This window comes from Lemur catta, chromosome 18 (genome assembly GCF_020740605.2).
Source record: "Lemur catta isolate mLemCat1 chromosome 18, mLemCat1.pri, whole genome shotgun sequence".
NCBI classification, from domain to species: Eukaryota; Metazoa; Chordata; class Mammalia; order Primates; family Lemuridae; genus Lemur; species Lemur catta.
In genome coordinates this window covers 33011637-33028813 of record NC_059145.1, presented here as the reverse complement: position 1 = coordinate 33028813, position 17177 = coordinate 33011637, and the positions used below count along the sequence as shown (strand labels likewise).

General features: G+C 44.3%; 1 protein-coding gene across 2 annotated transcripts in view; it reads right to left on the bottom strand.

Annotated features, from left to right (window-relative positions):
* Positions 1–2650: 2650 nt before the first annotated feature.
* IL17RD (interleukin 17 receptor D) overlaps positions 2651–17177 on the bottom strand; it is a 66801-nt gene continuing 52274 nt past the window's right edge. The window contains exons 8-13 of one of the 2 annotated variants that reach the window (XM_045530452.1): positions 16066–16131; positions 14644–14698; positions 14027–14137; positions 13065–13249; positions 9506–10448; positions 2651–8744 (exon numbers count right to left, since the gene is read on the bottom strand). In XM_045530452.1, coding sequence (XP_045386408.1) covers positions 8632–8744; positions 9506–10448; positions 13065–13249; positions 14027–14137; positions 14644–14698; positions 16066–16131 — 1473 coding nt within the window. In that variant the 3' untranslated portion in view covers positions 2651–8631. Of the gene's footprint in view, positions 8745–9362; positions 10449–13064; positions 13250–14026; positions 14138–14643; positions 14699–16065; positions 16132–17177 lie in introns of those variants that run through there. The other variant, XM_045530451.1, reaches the window with a different exon arrangement.

Below are 17177 nucleotides of genomic sequence, written 5' to 3'. Positions count from 1 at the left end.
CTTCCTGGACCACCACCAAAACAGCTAGGTGGGGACCCACCCTCTTCTCTTAGGGGATGGAGGTGATTTAACTTAGCACCTGGCAAAGTCCTTGGGCTAAATGTCCTTGTGGGTATGGAACTGGCTCCCACCCATCTCCATATGGCCTCCAAAGAGCCCAAGACCTGCTCTTCCATAGAATAATAATAGCTGTTATTTGCCAAGTGCCTGGCACTTGCCAAGCATGGCCTTGGGTGCTTTATAGAGCCCATCTCATTAATCCCCACAATAACCCTGTGTGGTCGGTATTAATCCCATCTTGCAATTGAAGAAGCTGAGGCCCAGAACATTTAAGTGATTTGTTCACAATTCCATACATGGCAAGAGGAGGAATGAGGAGGGCAGGGATCATGTGTGCACCTTGTCCATTACTGTGTCCTGTGTCCTCAGCACACACTTTGGGATAAACGTTGTAAGGAGGTTGTATCATCTATAAATGTGAAAGACGGTGCAAGGTCTGATCCAGAAAGAGGCTAAGGAGCCAAGCTCACTGATCTTGCATTACTTTTCCTTAATCCCCAGAACGTCATTTGAATTTTGTCTCATTGCAGAAAGGCCTTACACCATGTCTGTGTCCACCCCTCCTCTTCACTGCCTCCCCTCCCTACCCTGTTCTTGGACTACTTCTGATTTTGTTCCCAGGGACAGCAAGGACGGGCTATGTTGGGGGTAAGGAGTGGGAAACAGACATCTATTGTGGACCCACTATGCCCAGGACCACAAAGATGTATTTTCTGTCTCCTCCTTTATCCACCTGCTTAGCTTATCACCTGTAGTTTCTTATTTAACTAAAACAAAATGACATCTTTTTTTCCTATTAAAGCCTGCAAGAGGAAGCTGGTCTTTGCTGCTCTAAAGTTGGCATTTCTAAAACAAAGCAAAACCAGTGGCAAGGCCCACAGATGTTGGGGACTGCAAGAACCCTGAACAGCTGTAAAAACAGATTCTGCTTTCCAATGCCATGGTAAAAATTTTGGCTTCTGATGCTGCCCAAAGAGGATTTTTTTTAATAGAAAGTACTGGGTATAACTTTTATTTTAACAAAAGGAAAGAGGAATTCACTTATTGCAGCATCTGCTTAATAAGAGTCTTCAAATGGAGACCCATGTGCTTCAGCTCTGAACCAGATTTACTCTCAATAGTTGCATTGAGAAAGAAAGCAAATCACCATAACTTGCGATTCAAGGTTCTCCTTTCCCCTTAAACTGCACTGAGGGACAGTGCAACCTACTGATCAGGAGTGATGATGCTTCGATCCCAGTGCTGCCAATCCCTTGTTTGTGCCCTTGGCAAAGCTACCGAATTCCTGGGCCTCAGAATCTAAAAACTGAGGGTGCTGATAATACCTTCTATATGGGGTTGTGGTGAGAAAAGACACGACGAGTACTTAGAGCAGGAACCGGCCATGCTAACGTTCAGAGGCCGGCAATCATCGCTTCCCAGCCAGGTGTGGGATCATGATCGGTTACAGCCTCTCTGCACCCTGGTTTCTGCATCTGTAAAACGGAGACAGGAAGATTACCCACCTAACAGCGTAGCCAGGAAGGTAAATGAGATTATCAGTAGAAAGCACTTAGCAGTCCCAGAAATAAGGAGAAATGACAGAGAGCATGGGAAAGAAGATACCAACAGGCGAAATGACAAAGTATCCTGGGTGAATAAGAACAAGAAAGATGAAGGATATACCAAGGTTACGAGGCAAGAATTTGTCAGAATTGCCTCTTCTCAGCAAGCAACAGTGCTTCCCTCAGAGCTGCATGTTCCACTCCTCCTCTTTCCCTGCGCTCCCCAAACAGGGCAGGTCGCAGGACCTCCGCACACTAACATCCCAGGGAAGCATGAGAAGGAACAAGGAAACAAAGAAAATGCAATTCTTAAAATCTATCCCACTCCCAAGACCCAAAATAAAGACTATATCCTTTTCAGGCAATGACCAAAACCTTGTTTTCTATGTCCTTGCTATTTGTTAACACTCCTTGTCCTCTGGTGGACACTTGCCATTTACTGAGCACTGACTATGTGCCGGGTACTGTGCTAGTAGCACTTTATATTCATCACTCAGATTAATTCGCCACCCTCTGCAGTAGGGCCTTTGACTGGCCCATTCTATGGATGAAACTAAGGACCAGAGTCTTACAGGCACAGGGTCACACTGACAGTAGCAGAACTGGGAACTGACCCTGAAGTTGATGGGCACCAAGAAATTAACTCACAGAGCACAGAGCACACAGGTGAGAGAGGACGTCTGCTGGAAGAATCAGCAGGCATCTTTTGATGTTTCAATGACAAAATATCTGTGTGTGGCTCCCAAGTTTCAGTGGCTTTTTTCAAACTTCTAAAAAGAAAGTTGGTTTGTTCTGAGAGTCAAATTTCTTCTTTACGTAAGTAGCCCTGCAGCAGCAGGGAGGCCTCCTGACCCCACACAGGCAATAGACCACTGCCCGTGGAGGCCACTGTAAACAGTCAAGGGCAGCAGCGTCCTATTCTCTAATAGGCAAAAAACACTGGCCACCCTCGCAGCCCCATCCTGAGGCAGAACCCTCCGAAAACTGTGCTAGGAACCCCAGCTAGTCAGGAAACAGCAAAGATGTTCTAAAATAATAAACCACTGCAATCTTAAAACATTTTATTTGATGCAGAAATTCTAAGGTACAAAAACATTTTGCAAATGTCAGCTGTGATATACTATCACCTATTTACAGGCATGTACAAACCAAATAAGTCATTAACATTTTCAATGTAAAAATACAGCACACTGCTACAGTCTGTCAGTGCTCACCATTCTACCAAATCCCAAAAAGGAAAAATTTAAAGATGAAAGAGAGACAATGACATCAATATCCACCATATTCCACAGGTTTTCCCCCCTAGGACATAGTAACAGGGAGCTTCTGCAGTGAAAAAAAAATTTTTTTTTGTTTAACTAACAGTGAAAATAAAAGTTACTCTCTAAATGAACACATTTGGTTTTTACAAAAGCTTTTGTTGCTGTCCAGATTCACCATGCTTTTTTCTTGAGAGAAAAAAAACCAAACTTTTAAAATAAGAGACACGCACATATTAGTGTAATCCAATGGCAATTTTTTGTCTAACAATTAGAACAGTTCATTTTTTCTACATCACGTACACACAGAAGATTGCCCCTTTGAATCTTCTTGACTGAAATTTTGATACAAACATCAAATAGACAGTTAGAATGGTTTGCTGTTGTCAAAATTCTGATTGTGCAAAACACAGTGCTTGGTCAATTGTGAGTAGAGCACAGAAAAGGTCCTGGAGGTGTCTGGAGTCCCAGATGAATTTCAAAGAGGAACCAAGGAGCAGGAGGGAAGACAATTGGCCAAAATTCCCCAGAGGTCCTCGCTGGGGGATTCAAATGTGTTTGCAAATTAGCTCTCAAACAGCAATGGGGAGGTGATCCTTAGCAACTGTTGCTATCACCTCGTTAGTGGTTAAACCAAAGTCTGCACCATTTAATAACATTGTGAGTCATGAAATAAAGGTGATGTCTAGAGATATGTAAAAATAGAATCCAAAATTGGGAGGGAGGAGTAGCTGCCACTCAGAAGGTAAGAGCTGGTCTTAAAAGAGTATCTTGAAGCTCAGGAGTAACATTAAATACATCAGGAATAAGCACCAAGTGTTTGATCTCAGGAGAAAAACCCACAAGACATGATAGAGGACTATCACCAAGAAAAAAAACCATGTGGCAGTCAAATTCTCAAAATGAACATAGGCGACATATCATTTTTAAAAGTGCTATTATATTTTTAAGTAGTAAGAGGAGCTGGGCATGAGAATTTCCCTGTAATCCCCACCCTGAGCTTGGCCTTCACAAGGCACCAATGTGAATAAGGCACCAACATTCTATTTGGGCAACTAAACTGAGTGTGAAGCCAAGAAATAGAATAGCAGTGAAAATTATTAAGCCCCTGGAAAACAAGAGCTATAAAGAATGGTTTAAGTGGGTGGAATTATTTATCACTGAAATAAAAACACCAGGGGGATGACTTCACTGTGGTTTTCAAATACATGGAAGGCGACCAGCTGTTCTTTCTCCACTCCATGCCAAACAAAAGAAAGCCGGTTTGAATTTCTATAAGACATACAAAGAACTATCTGATCACAACAGGGTAGGTTATAGAATCTCCTTCTCTGAAAATCCAGAATCCCATCTCCAGCCATATGTCTGGAATAATTCAGGCCCAGCCCTGTCTGACACCAGGGGGAGAACATGCTAGATAATCTAAACTTTCTCCTAGCCCACAAACTCTGAAATCGAATCAAAGCTATTGGCTTACAGTCAGACTTCCTTTTGTTTATTTTCACCCTCAGCCTGGAAAGGAGGTGATATGGCAAGGATGACCCAACACCCCATTTGGACTCCTGCTATCGCAACGTCAGGAAAAGCTTTTCTCTGTATACTGTTTCACACCTCCAAAACAGAGTCAATTCACAGATCACTTAAAACAGACGGCAATGTAAATATCTGGCTCTAGTGGACACTAGGAGATTCCTTGTCTTATTCCCTACAAATGCCTGCTTTCCTAATTATGTCTTGGCCTAAGCTTAGAATTGCACACCATCTAAAAAAATGATTATGCTAAGAGCTACAATTATAAATAAGGCCCTTTATGTTGTGGAGTTCAAATGAAATTGTTCCAAGCATTGTCTTTTTTAAACTGACAGAAATCTGATTTTGAAATTAACAACTGGCTTGACTTTCTCTTAAGTCACCATGAAATATAAAGAAGCAATCAAAACATTTCGAATGCATTCAGAATCACATCAAATTTCTTTGGGGGAAAAAGAGGGGAAAGAAGCCGATCCAGCTACTGGCTGCATTTAGCAATAGCATTTTTTTGGTGGCACCTGACATCTGTAATTACCATGGATGCCTTTCATTTCAAATCTTACAAATCTAGCAAACTGGTAGCCAATGGACCCAGTCAAGTGCATCCATGTGTACTGTTGGCCTGAATTCACTTAAAAATTTTTTTAACTTAGTTGCCAATATTTTAAAAATCAGCATTTTTCATATAAAACTCCAGATTCTCAGCTTCTCTTCAAAAATGGGACAGGAAATAGTGCATGCCCACAATAGCTTGCCCCTGTATGTGGAACAGGAGCTCCTCAGTTTGCCACAGTCCCCATCACTCCCTATCGCTGACACTGAGAAGGCATGTCATTGCCATTTATCATCACAGCTGTTTTCCTTACACCTGGGCTGCTACACTGGCTCCTTCTGCAGACACAGGATCTGCTAAGTAACCTTCATATTGGCAATGTCCACCTCTCTCCAATAAAGACAAAGAGTAATTTCTTTTTCCTTAGGGAAGCCAAATTAGTGTTAAGGTTGGTGGGGACTGCAGAGTTTTCTTTCTTCTGGGAGGAGGGTGTGTCAATTCTCCTTCAGGAATAAAGTATGTTTGCCCCACTTTGCTTCTTTTAAAGGAAAAAATGCTCATCTCTGAAAAAAAGGCTCTGAAAATCATGCAACCCCACATTTTTAGACGGACAGTGTTCCTATTTATTTGCACTTAAATCAGGAGACCTGAGACTACTGGTTGGTATTAACAAAGAGATACTTGTAGCTATGAAGTTGTAAGACTAAATTTTGACAAAGAAACATACAGAAACTTATATATCCATAACTTACTACATATTGATTCCAATGATATCATCACTGCCAAAGACATTTTATTGAACTTCTGGTTTGGGACTATCTTTACTTATTGCTAATGTGTCAACCAAAAATTCTGTCTCCTGACTTTATGGCCTGATCTCATTTTTGGCTCAAAAATACTATTACCTGGCTGGGTCACCACCTGAATACCTGGGCCTGGACAGGAATGACTTCTGATTCTTTCTGGAGATCAGTGTGCCTGAAAGGCCCAATATCCAGCCTTCTGGAGGAACTTCTACACCTTGTGTGGCTGGGATGGGCCTCTCGAGGTGGTCTCTGTTGCTTGTAGCCAATCTCTTGAGAGAAAATCACACCTGTCCCTGGGCTTTAAATACCCCTGATCACTCTCCCGGCAAGGCTGACTACACCAGATGCTAAGTTTTTTCTGTAGGACATGGGTGAATTAAGATGAACTACTAGCTCCCTACTTTTAACTACTTCTTGGTTTTCCTGGAACCCTGGACTTACCCTGGTCTCCTTTTCAGATGACAGTGTCTAATGTATCCACACAAGCCTTTTACTCTCAGGATCAAGGCCTTTCATTGAGATGATCCCTATATTCTATTTCTTGCTTCTATATCTAAAAACCTGTGACTTGGCAGAAACTTTTTTCTGAATTCTATCTTATCATTTCCACTGTCTGGGACAATCTGAGTCAAAAAAATGCAGCTATGTTTAAAACATATGTTTTGCCTTAATCTGCAGCTACTTCCATTCCTAGCATAATGGGGAGAGTGAAAAAAGTGAAACTAATGAAGCAAAACCAGGAAGTTTGACTTCTCAACTTTTTCTGTGTTAGGCAATCACACGGTCATTCCATTACTTGGTATACTAGAGTTTGATTTTACAGATCAGAAACATTAATATCTCAAAATAAGTACCCAAACCCTAAATTCTAACTAAAACATGACTTGATTTTTGGACCCTTCTTCCCTTTTATTTTTATAACAAGTGCGTCCCTGTAGCAAGCTCTCTGCCCTACAGCCTTAGAGCCCAGTGAGTGCTTCCCTCCCGGTCTTGCACGCTGCTTCTGTGCCACTTTCTCAGAGATGCTCATTTCATGAGCAAAGCTGAACAGCTACCCCAAAAGCAGCTCCTAATAATTCCTCTGGGGCAAAACATTTTTTGGCCTCAGTAAAAAAAATCTCTGATAATGTTTCAAGTGAATTTTCCTAAGTTATTAAGTTTGAACTGACCAATCTCCTTCACAAACCATATGCCTACGATGAAACGGCAGGGCAGTCATGCGTGGGCAGGAGCTGTGCGCTCATCCCAGATTCCACGCTGACAACATGAAATGTCTCTCCTCTGAGATGCCTGGTTTTATGAGGAGACAGTCTTGCAGCTCCCTGTCTCTCTCTCAGAGCAGCTGCAGGAAACTTGATGCCAGAGAACAGACAAGCACGTTCTTCTCCCAAGAAGCTGCCAGCTGCCTTTACAGAACAGGCAGTATGATATTTGCATCAAAAATACACACAAACTTCTTTCCAGCAGGGGTGCAAGCCCTCCCTTCACCACCTGCCGAGCATGTGCTTGGAAGGCAAAGTCCTGCCCTATCCCCACTCCCCCGGCCCCCTCAGGATGTTTCTCAGCATCCCCTTTAATGTTGGACTTATCTGATGACGGCGTGGAAACTACTGTCCCCAGGCTGAACACTAAGAAAACAGGGTGCCAAAATCTAACATCACCCATGAAAAAGGTGGAGAAAGATGCTCACACCCACTCCAGGACATGGGGAGAAGAAGGGTTTCCACAGGGGAGATCAAGACATCATTCATTACACACACGCTAATCAACACACAGGATATGAACAGCTGTTTTCTCCTTGGAAATAGGAATTCTGCAGAGAAGTCATTCATAAAAACAGAACATTTACTTTTATAGTAGTTCCCTCTTTTCTACCTTCTTAAAAAGAGATCTGTCATTAGTCAAAACCAGTTCAGCAGATTAACTGGCCACCACCTCCACGTGCTGCTGTATTTCAGTGAATTCCAATCCTTAATATTCAGGACACAGCTTTAGACCAGAAGGCTAACCAAAGCACAAACTGCAACTTCCAAGAATATAGCCCAGCTGGATAGTTTCTTAAAAATAAACTTCCAGAAAGCAACATCTGAGATGCAGCACAGTAAATGTAACCCAGGGAAATGGCAGGCAGATCTGGCCCCCACATGATGCAAGAAGATGCTTCCTCAGACCAAGAGGACACTCTATGTGCTGAGCTTCCGGCGCCTTCTTCTACACGTTGACCAACCCATTACAGATGGAATGGTCAAGATGGTCATCCTGGCACTGCCCACTTTAGCAGCTCTGCCACCCAGTAATACACAGAGACTCCTTTTATAAAAGGTGACTGTATATTCAGTCACTTTCTTGCTCTTTGACTCAAAGCTTATTTAACACCCATGGCGTCATAAGTTCTGCATCAAAAATGGGCAGGAACATCATCTACGAGTTCCAGATAGACTGGCACTTGATTTCTGTGGCTGTAGTGACATTAAAAGTGCTTTTTCCACAAAGCATTTCAAATCAAAGTAGCCAACAGCAAACAGGCCAAGTTTGTGGAGCTCAGTAAGGTCTGAATGATCAGTGCAGGTATTCCCCTGTTCCTCTATACATGTTTCCTCCCTGTCTCCCGGAACCAGCTCTGATCCAAGGACTGACCTAACATGGAAAACCGTTGTCAGACCTTAAGGACATGCCGTTCAAAGCTCCATACGGTTAGAAAATTGGAGACTTTGCCTGTAGAGGGTTGGGGCAAGGGGGAGCAATTACTGGCCAGAATTTCCACTCCAAATATCCTTGCATGAGACCTCAGCTCCAAGTGGGCCACGCAACCAGAGATGAACTGCAGAATCAGAGAGAGGTGGCAGCTAAAGTGGCAATGCTTAGACTCTTTCATTTCCTTACAAAGGCGCAACCGCGTGGAGTTCATCAGTGTAGCTGCGGCAACCAAGTTCTGCTTTGCACACCCCAGAGGCAAGAAGCTTAGAAGGAAGGGCAGGAGGCTCCTCCTCACCTAAGGAGAGAAGAGAGGACAGAGTCACACAGTCATTGCATTTCACTGGGCCAGGTGTTCGTGCCAGAACGTGGCTGGATCTGAGTTTGGAGTATGGGCTTTGCACAAATGAGGCAGGCATCCCAACCAGCTCAAGATGGGGCAGTCTCATCCTCCTAACAGATTCTAGTTCCTTTAGTTGAGGAAGAAAGAGACCTTCCTTGAGGGTCAAGGGTTTGCATGCATGACTCCAATTAGTTACAAGCCTGGTAAGGAGCATCCTGAGATGGCATCCTGCTGGGGCCCCCTGGGGAAGTGGGCCCTCCTGCAGAGCCCCCCTAACTGGGGTCCTGTGCTGAGCTAGGATGGAGAGAATACCGTGCCCATGAACCGCAGGCTCAACACCCGTAGCTTTAAAGACAACTGGGGGGAGGGCTGAACACTGCAGGTCCCAAAAAAGACACAGGTCCACAGACCCTTATCCAAGACCCTTGGGGACCAATGGGTTTGGAGTTTATAAAGGTGATAAAATGCACATTCTGTATGTTTCATAACACCCCTCATAGTCTCGGCAACTCACCGTAATTTAGAGCATTTCTGCAAATCAAACGTGTGAGTATTCATATTACCTGGGATGAATCAAAAATATCAAAGGAGCTGTGTTCCCATCAGATTTCGCCGCTTCATAAATTGGCACCAAAACTAGAGAAACGCTTGGAGGGATTTCTAAAGTAGCTAAAGGCAACGCCCTGTGTCAGTAACCAGACCCCGTGGCATCTTACCCAGGCCTGAAGAGGAGGACACGCTCTCGGTCAGGGAAGACGTTTCTGTCTGGTCGGTTGAGAGGCCCTCTATCAGCGGCAGAGACAGCTCCGACGAAGGCACAGAGGAGTCGTAGATGCCCGAGTCCCGCGGCATGTCCGAGGGGCTGCCGGCTTTCACCACGTGCAGCAGGGGCTGCAGGGCAGCGCCACCGCCAGGGGTGGGCCGGGCCTCGGCGTCTTCGTCCAGGCCCGTGTGCTGACTCTCTGGGTTCAAGTCGGCCGGCCCAGTCACCCCAAGGACAGACGCCTCGGCCTTTAGGCAGAAATCACTCTCGGGCCCCGGTTTGCACATGATGTCGTTTAAAACCAAGCCGGAGTCAAACTTCTCCAGGACTGGCTCCCGGTAGCGCAGTGCGGGAGGATGGAAGGGAACGAACTGTTTTTCGAACCAGTCGGGCTCCTCGTCGATAAACTGGTGCATGTTGCAAATGGCGACGTACAGGGACCTGCCTGACTTGCTCCGGAAGTAGTTCCTTCTGCTGCCGGGTCCCGGCTGCTGCCCCGGCTCCTGGAGGCTGTGGTCTCGGGAGTGCAGGTGCGAACAGAGCTGGGGAAGATTGTCCATGAGTTTGTATTTGGTGCTTAGGTCCAGGACGCCAGGGACATCTCCCTCACTGGAATAATCAAAGTAGACGGCGATGAACTTGCTGAGCGCCGCGGAGGAACTCTGCTTGGCCTGGCGGAGCTTTTCGGCAATGGCCGCCACCGCCACCAGGAAGAGCTCCCCTTTCCCTGAGCCTCGGCTGCCTCCTTTGTGTTTGTAGTTCTTCTTATCCACAAAGTACTTCATGCCTTTGGAACAAACCACAATGATGAACTGGGACTCCTGGATCTTCTGGATGACCCACTCTCTCTGCCCTTCTCTACAGAGGTTGAAGTCTTCCCACAGGTCCAGAGCCACCTGGGAAGAGAAGGCACCTCACTCACTTGTACAAAACGCCCAGGAAGAGTCTGGAGAAGCAGGTAACAAGAACAGAAATGTCAGAGGAGGTCGCATCATCTGTCCCTTACCCATTAGTAGCACAGCTATGTGTAAGCTCCACATTACCTGGCACCAAGGAACAGCTAAGGTTCTGTGGATGATGGTCATACCCCAGTCCTTCTGCAAGGACTTGCCATCCATCAGCTCATTTTAGCATCATTTGGGATCATTACCACTCCTGTCGTACAAGTGAGGAGACAGAAACACAGAACTTTTGGCAACTCGCCTGAGTCACACACTACATAGGACATCTTCAAGGAACCTACAGTGTGGTGGAGAGCACAGAACACAAAGGATTGGGGTTGGTGTACCTGGTAAGTGAGGCTGCCTGGAAGGGAGGGGAAGATCCTGGAGAGAAGGCTGGCAGGCTCTGAGAGGAGGACGTGGCTGAATGACCTCTAAGTGGGCTGGAGATAGGACCCAGGCCTGGATGCCACAGTCACCCACAGTGATAAGTGACTCATGTCCAGAGAGCATGACTGACAAAGAGGACCTCCCTGGCCACTCTCACAGCCCCAGGGTCAGCTATACTGTTTACCAGTTGGTCAACAGCTGTGGAAAAAGGTAGTGAACTGCAGTAACACGGCCATTCTGGTTCACTTACTTAGGAGTAACTAGCACCTCCCTCCATGGCTTCACAGAGGCCTGTAGGGTCACATCTCTACAAGGCCTATAACAGACAAGGCACTTACCTCCAAGGGGGGTCTAGTAAGGAGGTTGGGGGGGGAATCCCTGACAATGGAAAGAAAACCAGGCATGCATGGCCCCTCACAGGGCTTCACCTTCTCAGACCACATTCATCTGATTCTGCTGAAAACGTCAATTGTGTTGTTGTCTTCCTTTCTGTAGTTCAGAAACTAATTCCCAATGTCTATGACCAATAAAAGCAGCCACAGACTCTTACAGGAGACGGGCATTCTGAAATGGCTTTGTTCTACTCTTCTGCTCTAAGACGTTACCAAAGGGAAGGGAAAAAAGCCCCAACATCCATCCACTTGTTGAAAATAATCCTAAATTGTCTTATACTTTCCTGAATTCTTGCTAATATTATACATGCTAAAACTAACTGGGAGCATACAGCAAGCATTTTTAAAATGTTCCTATCTTTGACCCAGTAATTCCATTTCTAGGCATCCATTCTTGGGAAATCATCAGAAATAGGCAGTATTGAACTACTGAGATATTTAACAGTTTGGAGTAACTCAGTTCTGGTGAGTCAATATTGATGATCATGTAGCTGTTTTAAATTGCAGTTTTAGACTACTATAATAATAATGTAGAAAATTGTTAAGTGAAGAGACAGAAGAAAAACATTCAAATCTGCCCAAAATGCAAATGTATCTGTTAGTTCACCTATGCAGAAAAAGACTGGATGGACATGCATTAACTGTGGTTCTTCTTTCTCCAGGTGGGGATTACAGGCGATTTTTTATTTGTCATCCTTTTCTAGTTTCCAAATTTTCTACAGTAAATATTACAATCCTAATTGGGAGAGTGTTTTCCCCAGAGGCTAATTACCTGCAAAGTAGAGCAAACTGTGTTGTTTGTGATGTCTGAAGACTGTGTGCCACCAGTCTGCCCTTGTTTTTCCGCAGAGCTTTCCTGCAGGGGGAACCTGGGCCCCAGCCTTGTAAGTACATTGCACTGACACCAGAGGGCACCCTCACCACGTGGAGAGACCGAGAAACATGCCAGTGGGCAGTTTGAAATCACAAGTAACTTCTAATTACACAGTTATTGTACAAATATTGTGTTTGTAAGAAACAGGATGTACCTTCCCTGAGAGTTTCAGACTTCACTCTAAAAATGACCACTGTGACATTATAGAAAAACTGCAATATTAACATAATAGCTCAACTCAAGAGAACAGCAAAAAAACCAGAGAAGACAATTTGAGCACCTGACACATTATTGTTTTCTGGGAGTCCTCCTACCTCCTGCTCCTCTCCAGCCACTTGCCCTCTCCTGCATCACCAGTTTCTCCCTTTCCACGACTTGTTCTAGTCAATGATCAAACAGCCTCACAGAGCCCTTTGTTAACCATTCCTGCCTGGACCCCACGATCCCCTCCAGTGGCAGCCCCATTCTCCATTCCCCTTCTTAGCAAAACTCCCCCAAAGAATTGTGTCAACTCACTGCTTTACTCGCCATTCTCTCTTCAACCCTCCAGTGGGGCTTCTGTCCTGAATATGCTCTTCCAGGATGTCTTACACGACCCCCCTCAACCTGGCTTTATGTTCCCATGGCAGCTGCTGGTCTTTTTAATGCTTACAAAACTCCTTCCAGGTGGGTTTTACTCAAGGCTTTTGAGCAGGAATGTGTCAGGGTTAGAACTAAGTGTTATAAAACATTCAGTGCTGCTTATGGGTAGGTCAGACTGAAAGACTGACAAGACTTTCCCCAGTTTGGAAGCTGTGGCACTAGTCAAGAGTAGATGTCATTGAAGCAGGCCTGGAGGAAAAGAGAAGGCCGTGGGGAGAGAGTACAGAGCAAGTGTCTTGTCTAAGGTAAGAGAAGAGACTTTCGATTCCGCACCTCACAGCCGCAGAAGTCCTGGAGGAAGTAGGCGAAGCACTGGACGACATTCATGTGATTCTGGCCATCTTTACTGGAATAGCAAAGAAAGACCTTGGGCCGCGGCCGGAGCCTCTCTCTGGGGAGCACTGCGGTGTAGGTAGAGGACTCAGAGCTCTCTTCATCTAAATGTGAATATATATTTTCTAAATTGGAAAATAAGATAGTGTTTATACTTATAAGCAATGCTTTGTCCTGCTCCCTAAGACTTGGAACCCAATGCTATCTTTGAGAAAGAACAGTTGACATGTCTACCTAGAACAGTCCCAGCACCCAACCCCATCAGCTCCTTGGGTCATTGCTGGGAATGGGACAGCTGATTTCCGCAGTGGAGCACCAAATGGTCCCAAATTGTTCTTAACCTGAAATTGACCTTGGACAAGCCAAGAAATGCTGCAGGGGCCACCCTGGTTAGCAGCCCAGTGTACCTAGTAGACCAATTAAGCACTGGCAGAGTTGACCTTTGAAAAACAAAGTTTTTATTAGAGTATAGTTTACAAAGGTAAAATGTGTAAATCCTAAGTGTGTATCTCAGTGAATTTTTATGTAAGTATACACCTGTGTAACCACCACCCAGACCAAGATATGGATCATTTCCATCTCCCCAGAAGCTCTCTCATGACACCTTTTATAAGGGATCAAGTGCTACTTATAACCTTACTCGTGCTTTAGACTTTCTTTCTGCCCTTGAATTTACTATCCTGAGTTTGAGAATAGAATTATGCCTGTCCTTTTAGTGGCTCCGAGGCTAAAAGCCAAATTAGTTTGATTCTGGGAACTACAGTCCCCAGGGAACTGACCAGGACCTACGAGGCTTCTGAGACACCAACCTGGAGGGACCATACACTCGCAGTCTCCCTCTCTACTGGCAGCGACCCATGGTCTGCCCCTTGTGTGGGGGGACATGGCACACAAAGAGATACCTTGTTGCTTCTTGCGGCACATCACAGTGAAGAGCGTTGCGAATGCTGATATTACGACCAGAGGCACAGTGATGGCCACAGCTCTGATGGGCCCAGCCCATGGGGAATGCACTGGGAAATTTCAAAGGTAAAGTTTTTAAACATAAGCAATGTAACAGGTTCAAAGGGAAACAACTTTTTTTCCTTTTTAAACATAAGCTGCATAACAGGTTCTAGGACCCCACAACCACCTTTCTTTAGAGCGTATTTGGTGATTATAAAACGATTCAACAGTTCATTTTTAAAGGGTTGTAGAGAACAATTCAACAGTTAAGAGTCTGCTGGGACATTAAATACCTTTGAGTGGGAATTTTGCCTAAGGAAACCTCCCCTCCCACCACTTTTCTTCAGAGGACAATTGAGTATTTATTTAGTCCCAGCTACACACACCACACTGGCTTTGATCTTCCAGGCATCTACATTAGAGTGGAATGAAAGTCAGATTTGATGGAACATCATTTAAGAGAAAGAAGCAGGATTTAGTTTTGGTTTTGTAAACCATGAAGTATAGAAAGTATCATATAGCTTAGTCTATGGTAGTCTAGAGCCAAAATTTCAAACAACAAAAAAATACCTACCTGGCTTTAAGGCATAATGCACCACTTTTCTTGTTGTATTAGTGTCATCCACCAGCTGCAAAAGAGAGGATGCTGTATTATTTCTTTTAAATCATAGCGTCTCAACAAATTACGTCTACCGGGTAAGGGGAAGAAATGGTGATTTCATTCATTTTTCCTTCAGTGGGCAGTGGGGGACGTGGCCGGTCAGGGGGCAAGTATAGGAGAATGATGGAGGGAAAAGAGAGCTGTTGGTGCCTGTCATCACTGGCCAGGCCCAGACTAGGCATTAAGTACATGCAGGTTCATCTCTGCTTTACCAGCTCAAAACTTTAAGCTTCATCATGTTTCCGTTCATGAATCAAAAGGCTATTTATTAAAGAACTCAGCTGGCAAGTCCCACATTCTAACAATTTTCAATTAAACTGGCTTCCTACCACTGATTTTACTGGGCCTTCATTAATGCTTTCTTTATGAAGGCGTGTCAGTCCAAAACGACATACTGCTGCTACTGAGGAATGCCAGAACTCGGTGTTTCTACCAAAATGTTAAGACATGTTCGTTGTCCTTGAATAGTGGGGCTATGGACAAATCATTAATTTCCTTTTCTATTTTCCTTTTACTCATTTTTTTGTAGTACCAATTTGGTTCTGGAAAAGTAATTTAAAAAAAAGAAAAGAAATTTCATTCGCAAGCTCTTTGAAGTAGTGTTTAGAACTCCTATACACTTACGTAGAACAGCAGCACAAACTCTAGAGAAGTATAGACAGATGTAATAGGCATAACTTTTATTTTGCTGTTTTAATACTAAAACAAAAATTTTTAAGCTAAAATTTGGAAAATATATCTTTGTAGTATGAAGGACTATGCTACATAAATTTTACTCTAGTATTTGTTTTTTTGAGACAGGGTCTTGCTCTGTTTGCCAGGCTGGAGTACAGTGGCATCATCATAGCTCACTGCAATCTCAAACTCCTGGGCTCAAGCAATCCTCCTGCCTCAGCCTCCTGAGTAGCTGGGACTACAGGCACATGCCACCACACTCAGCTAATTTTTTTTTTCTATTTTTTGCAGAGACAGGTTCTCACTATGTTGCTCAGGCTAGTTTCAAACTCCTGGCCTTAAGGGTTTCTCCTGCCAGGCCTCCCAAAGAGCTAGGATTACAGGCATGAGCCACTGTGCCCAGCCGATACATAGATTTTAAACCATGATTATATATGGACTATGTGGTTACATAAAAATATTTATTTAAAATATTTAATGAAAAGATCAAAAGTCAATTATGTATAAACTTTTTTTAAAAGCATGTTAAGAACCATATAAAAATACAACTGTGCACACCTTTAATGGCTTGAAATTTCAGTGTTGCAAACAGTTGGAATTCTACATGAACTGGGTTCATTCTGTAGAATTAATAGTAGGGTTTTCCTGAGTTATACATACCTCAATTATATAATCCCCTGGAGAAACATTTGGAAGGAGGCAGCTGGTTGTCTCTGTATTTTGCTCCTGCAAAAAGGCAAAGAACAACTTAAAAAACTCACCTCTTGGAACAAGGTCATCAGGACACTTCTCCCCCAAAGCTGAAGGAGACTTGGCACCAATTTCAACTATAGTTTTTAGAAGATGTGATTAGATCAGAAAGCAGCTGTGTTTATCTGTCATATGTTGTCTGAACTTCATTTTGATAAAAGGCCTAGGAGAGCTCAGGATCCCTGTCATAGTCTATGTGTAGCTGGTGGCACCCTCAGCAGGAATATTTGATTCCAAGACAAAGAAACTAGTTCAAATAACCTTTACTTAACAAAAGGGTGGGGAAAGAAATTACTAGTCTGTGTTTGTACGTATTTTATTTGCCATAATTTTAACGTGGGCAGAAGGTCAAAGACAGTCAACAACAGAGGTGAGAACCAGCAGGAAAGCAAACCTATGACCCAGCATACACAGGATCATGTGTAGGAAGGTGCCAGGCTTTGCCACTACGACCAAAACCTCTCTTGGTGCTCACAGGGGGCGATCTGGCAGTCCTGTGAACTTCCATGAAATTTTTCCCACTCCTCTGACAGCCCCAGTTTAAGAACTTGGTTACTGAGTTTCTACTTAACCTTGACCTGCTTATAAAATCAGTGGCCACTGACTTGCTAGCAGCTTGGCTCCTAGATCTGGTTTTCCTACTTACTAGCTGTGTGGCCTTGAGCAAGCCAGGTGACTTCCCTGAGCCTTCGGTTCCCCATCTGTAAATGGGGATGACCACGCTGTTTCACAGAGTGGTGAGGATTCAAGGACCATAAAGCTCGGGGCCTGCCACAGTGAGCACCTGATGAATGTTTAAAATACAGAAGAACAAAAAAGAAACACTTCATTCTTTTTGATTCCTTGGCAATACTTTTACCAGACTACATCACCACTGGGATGACTGGGGTGTAGATAGCTAGGGAGTGAAGGCCAACAGCAAGATGGCCCTGAGACGTACCCAGTGATAACATTCTGGACTATCTGTTGACCACTGAGAGCCAACAAAGCCTAATGCTCACATTGAGCCACCCAAATTCCAG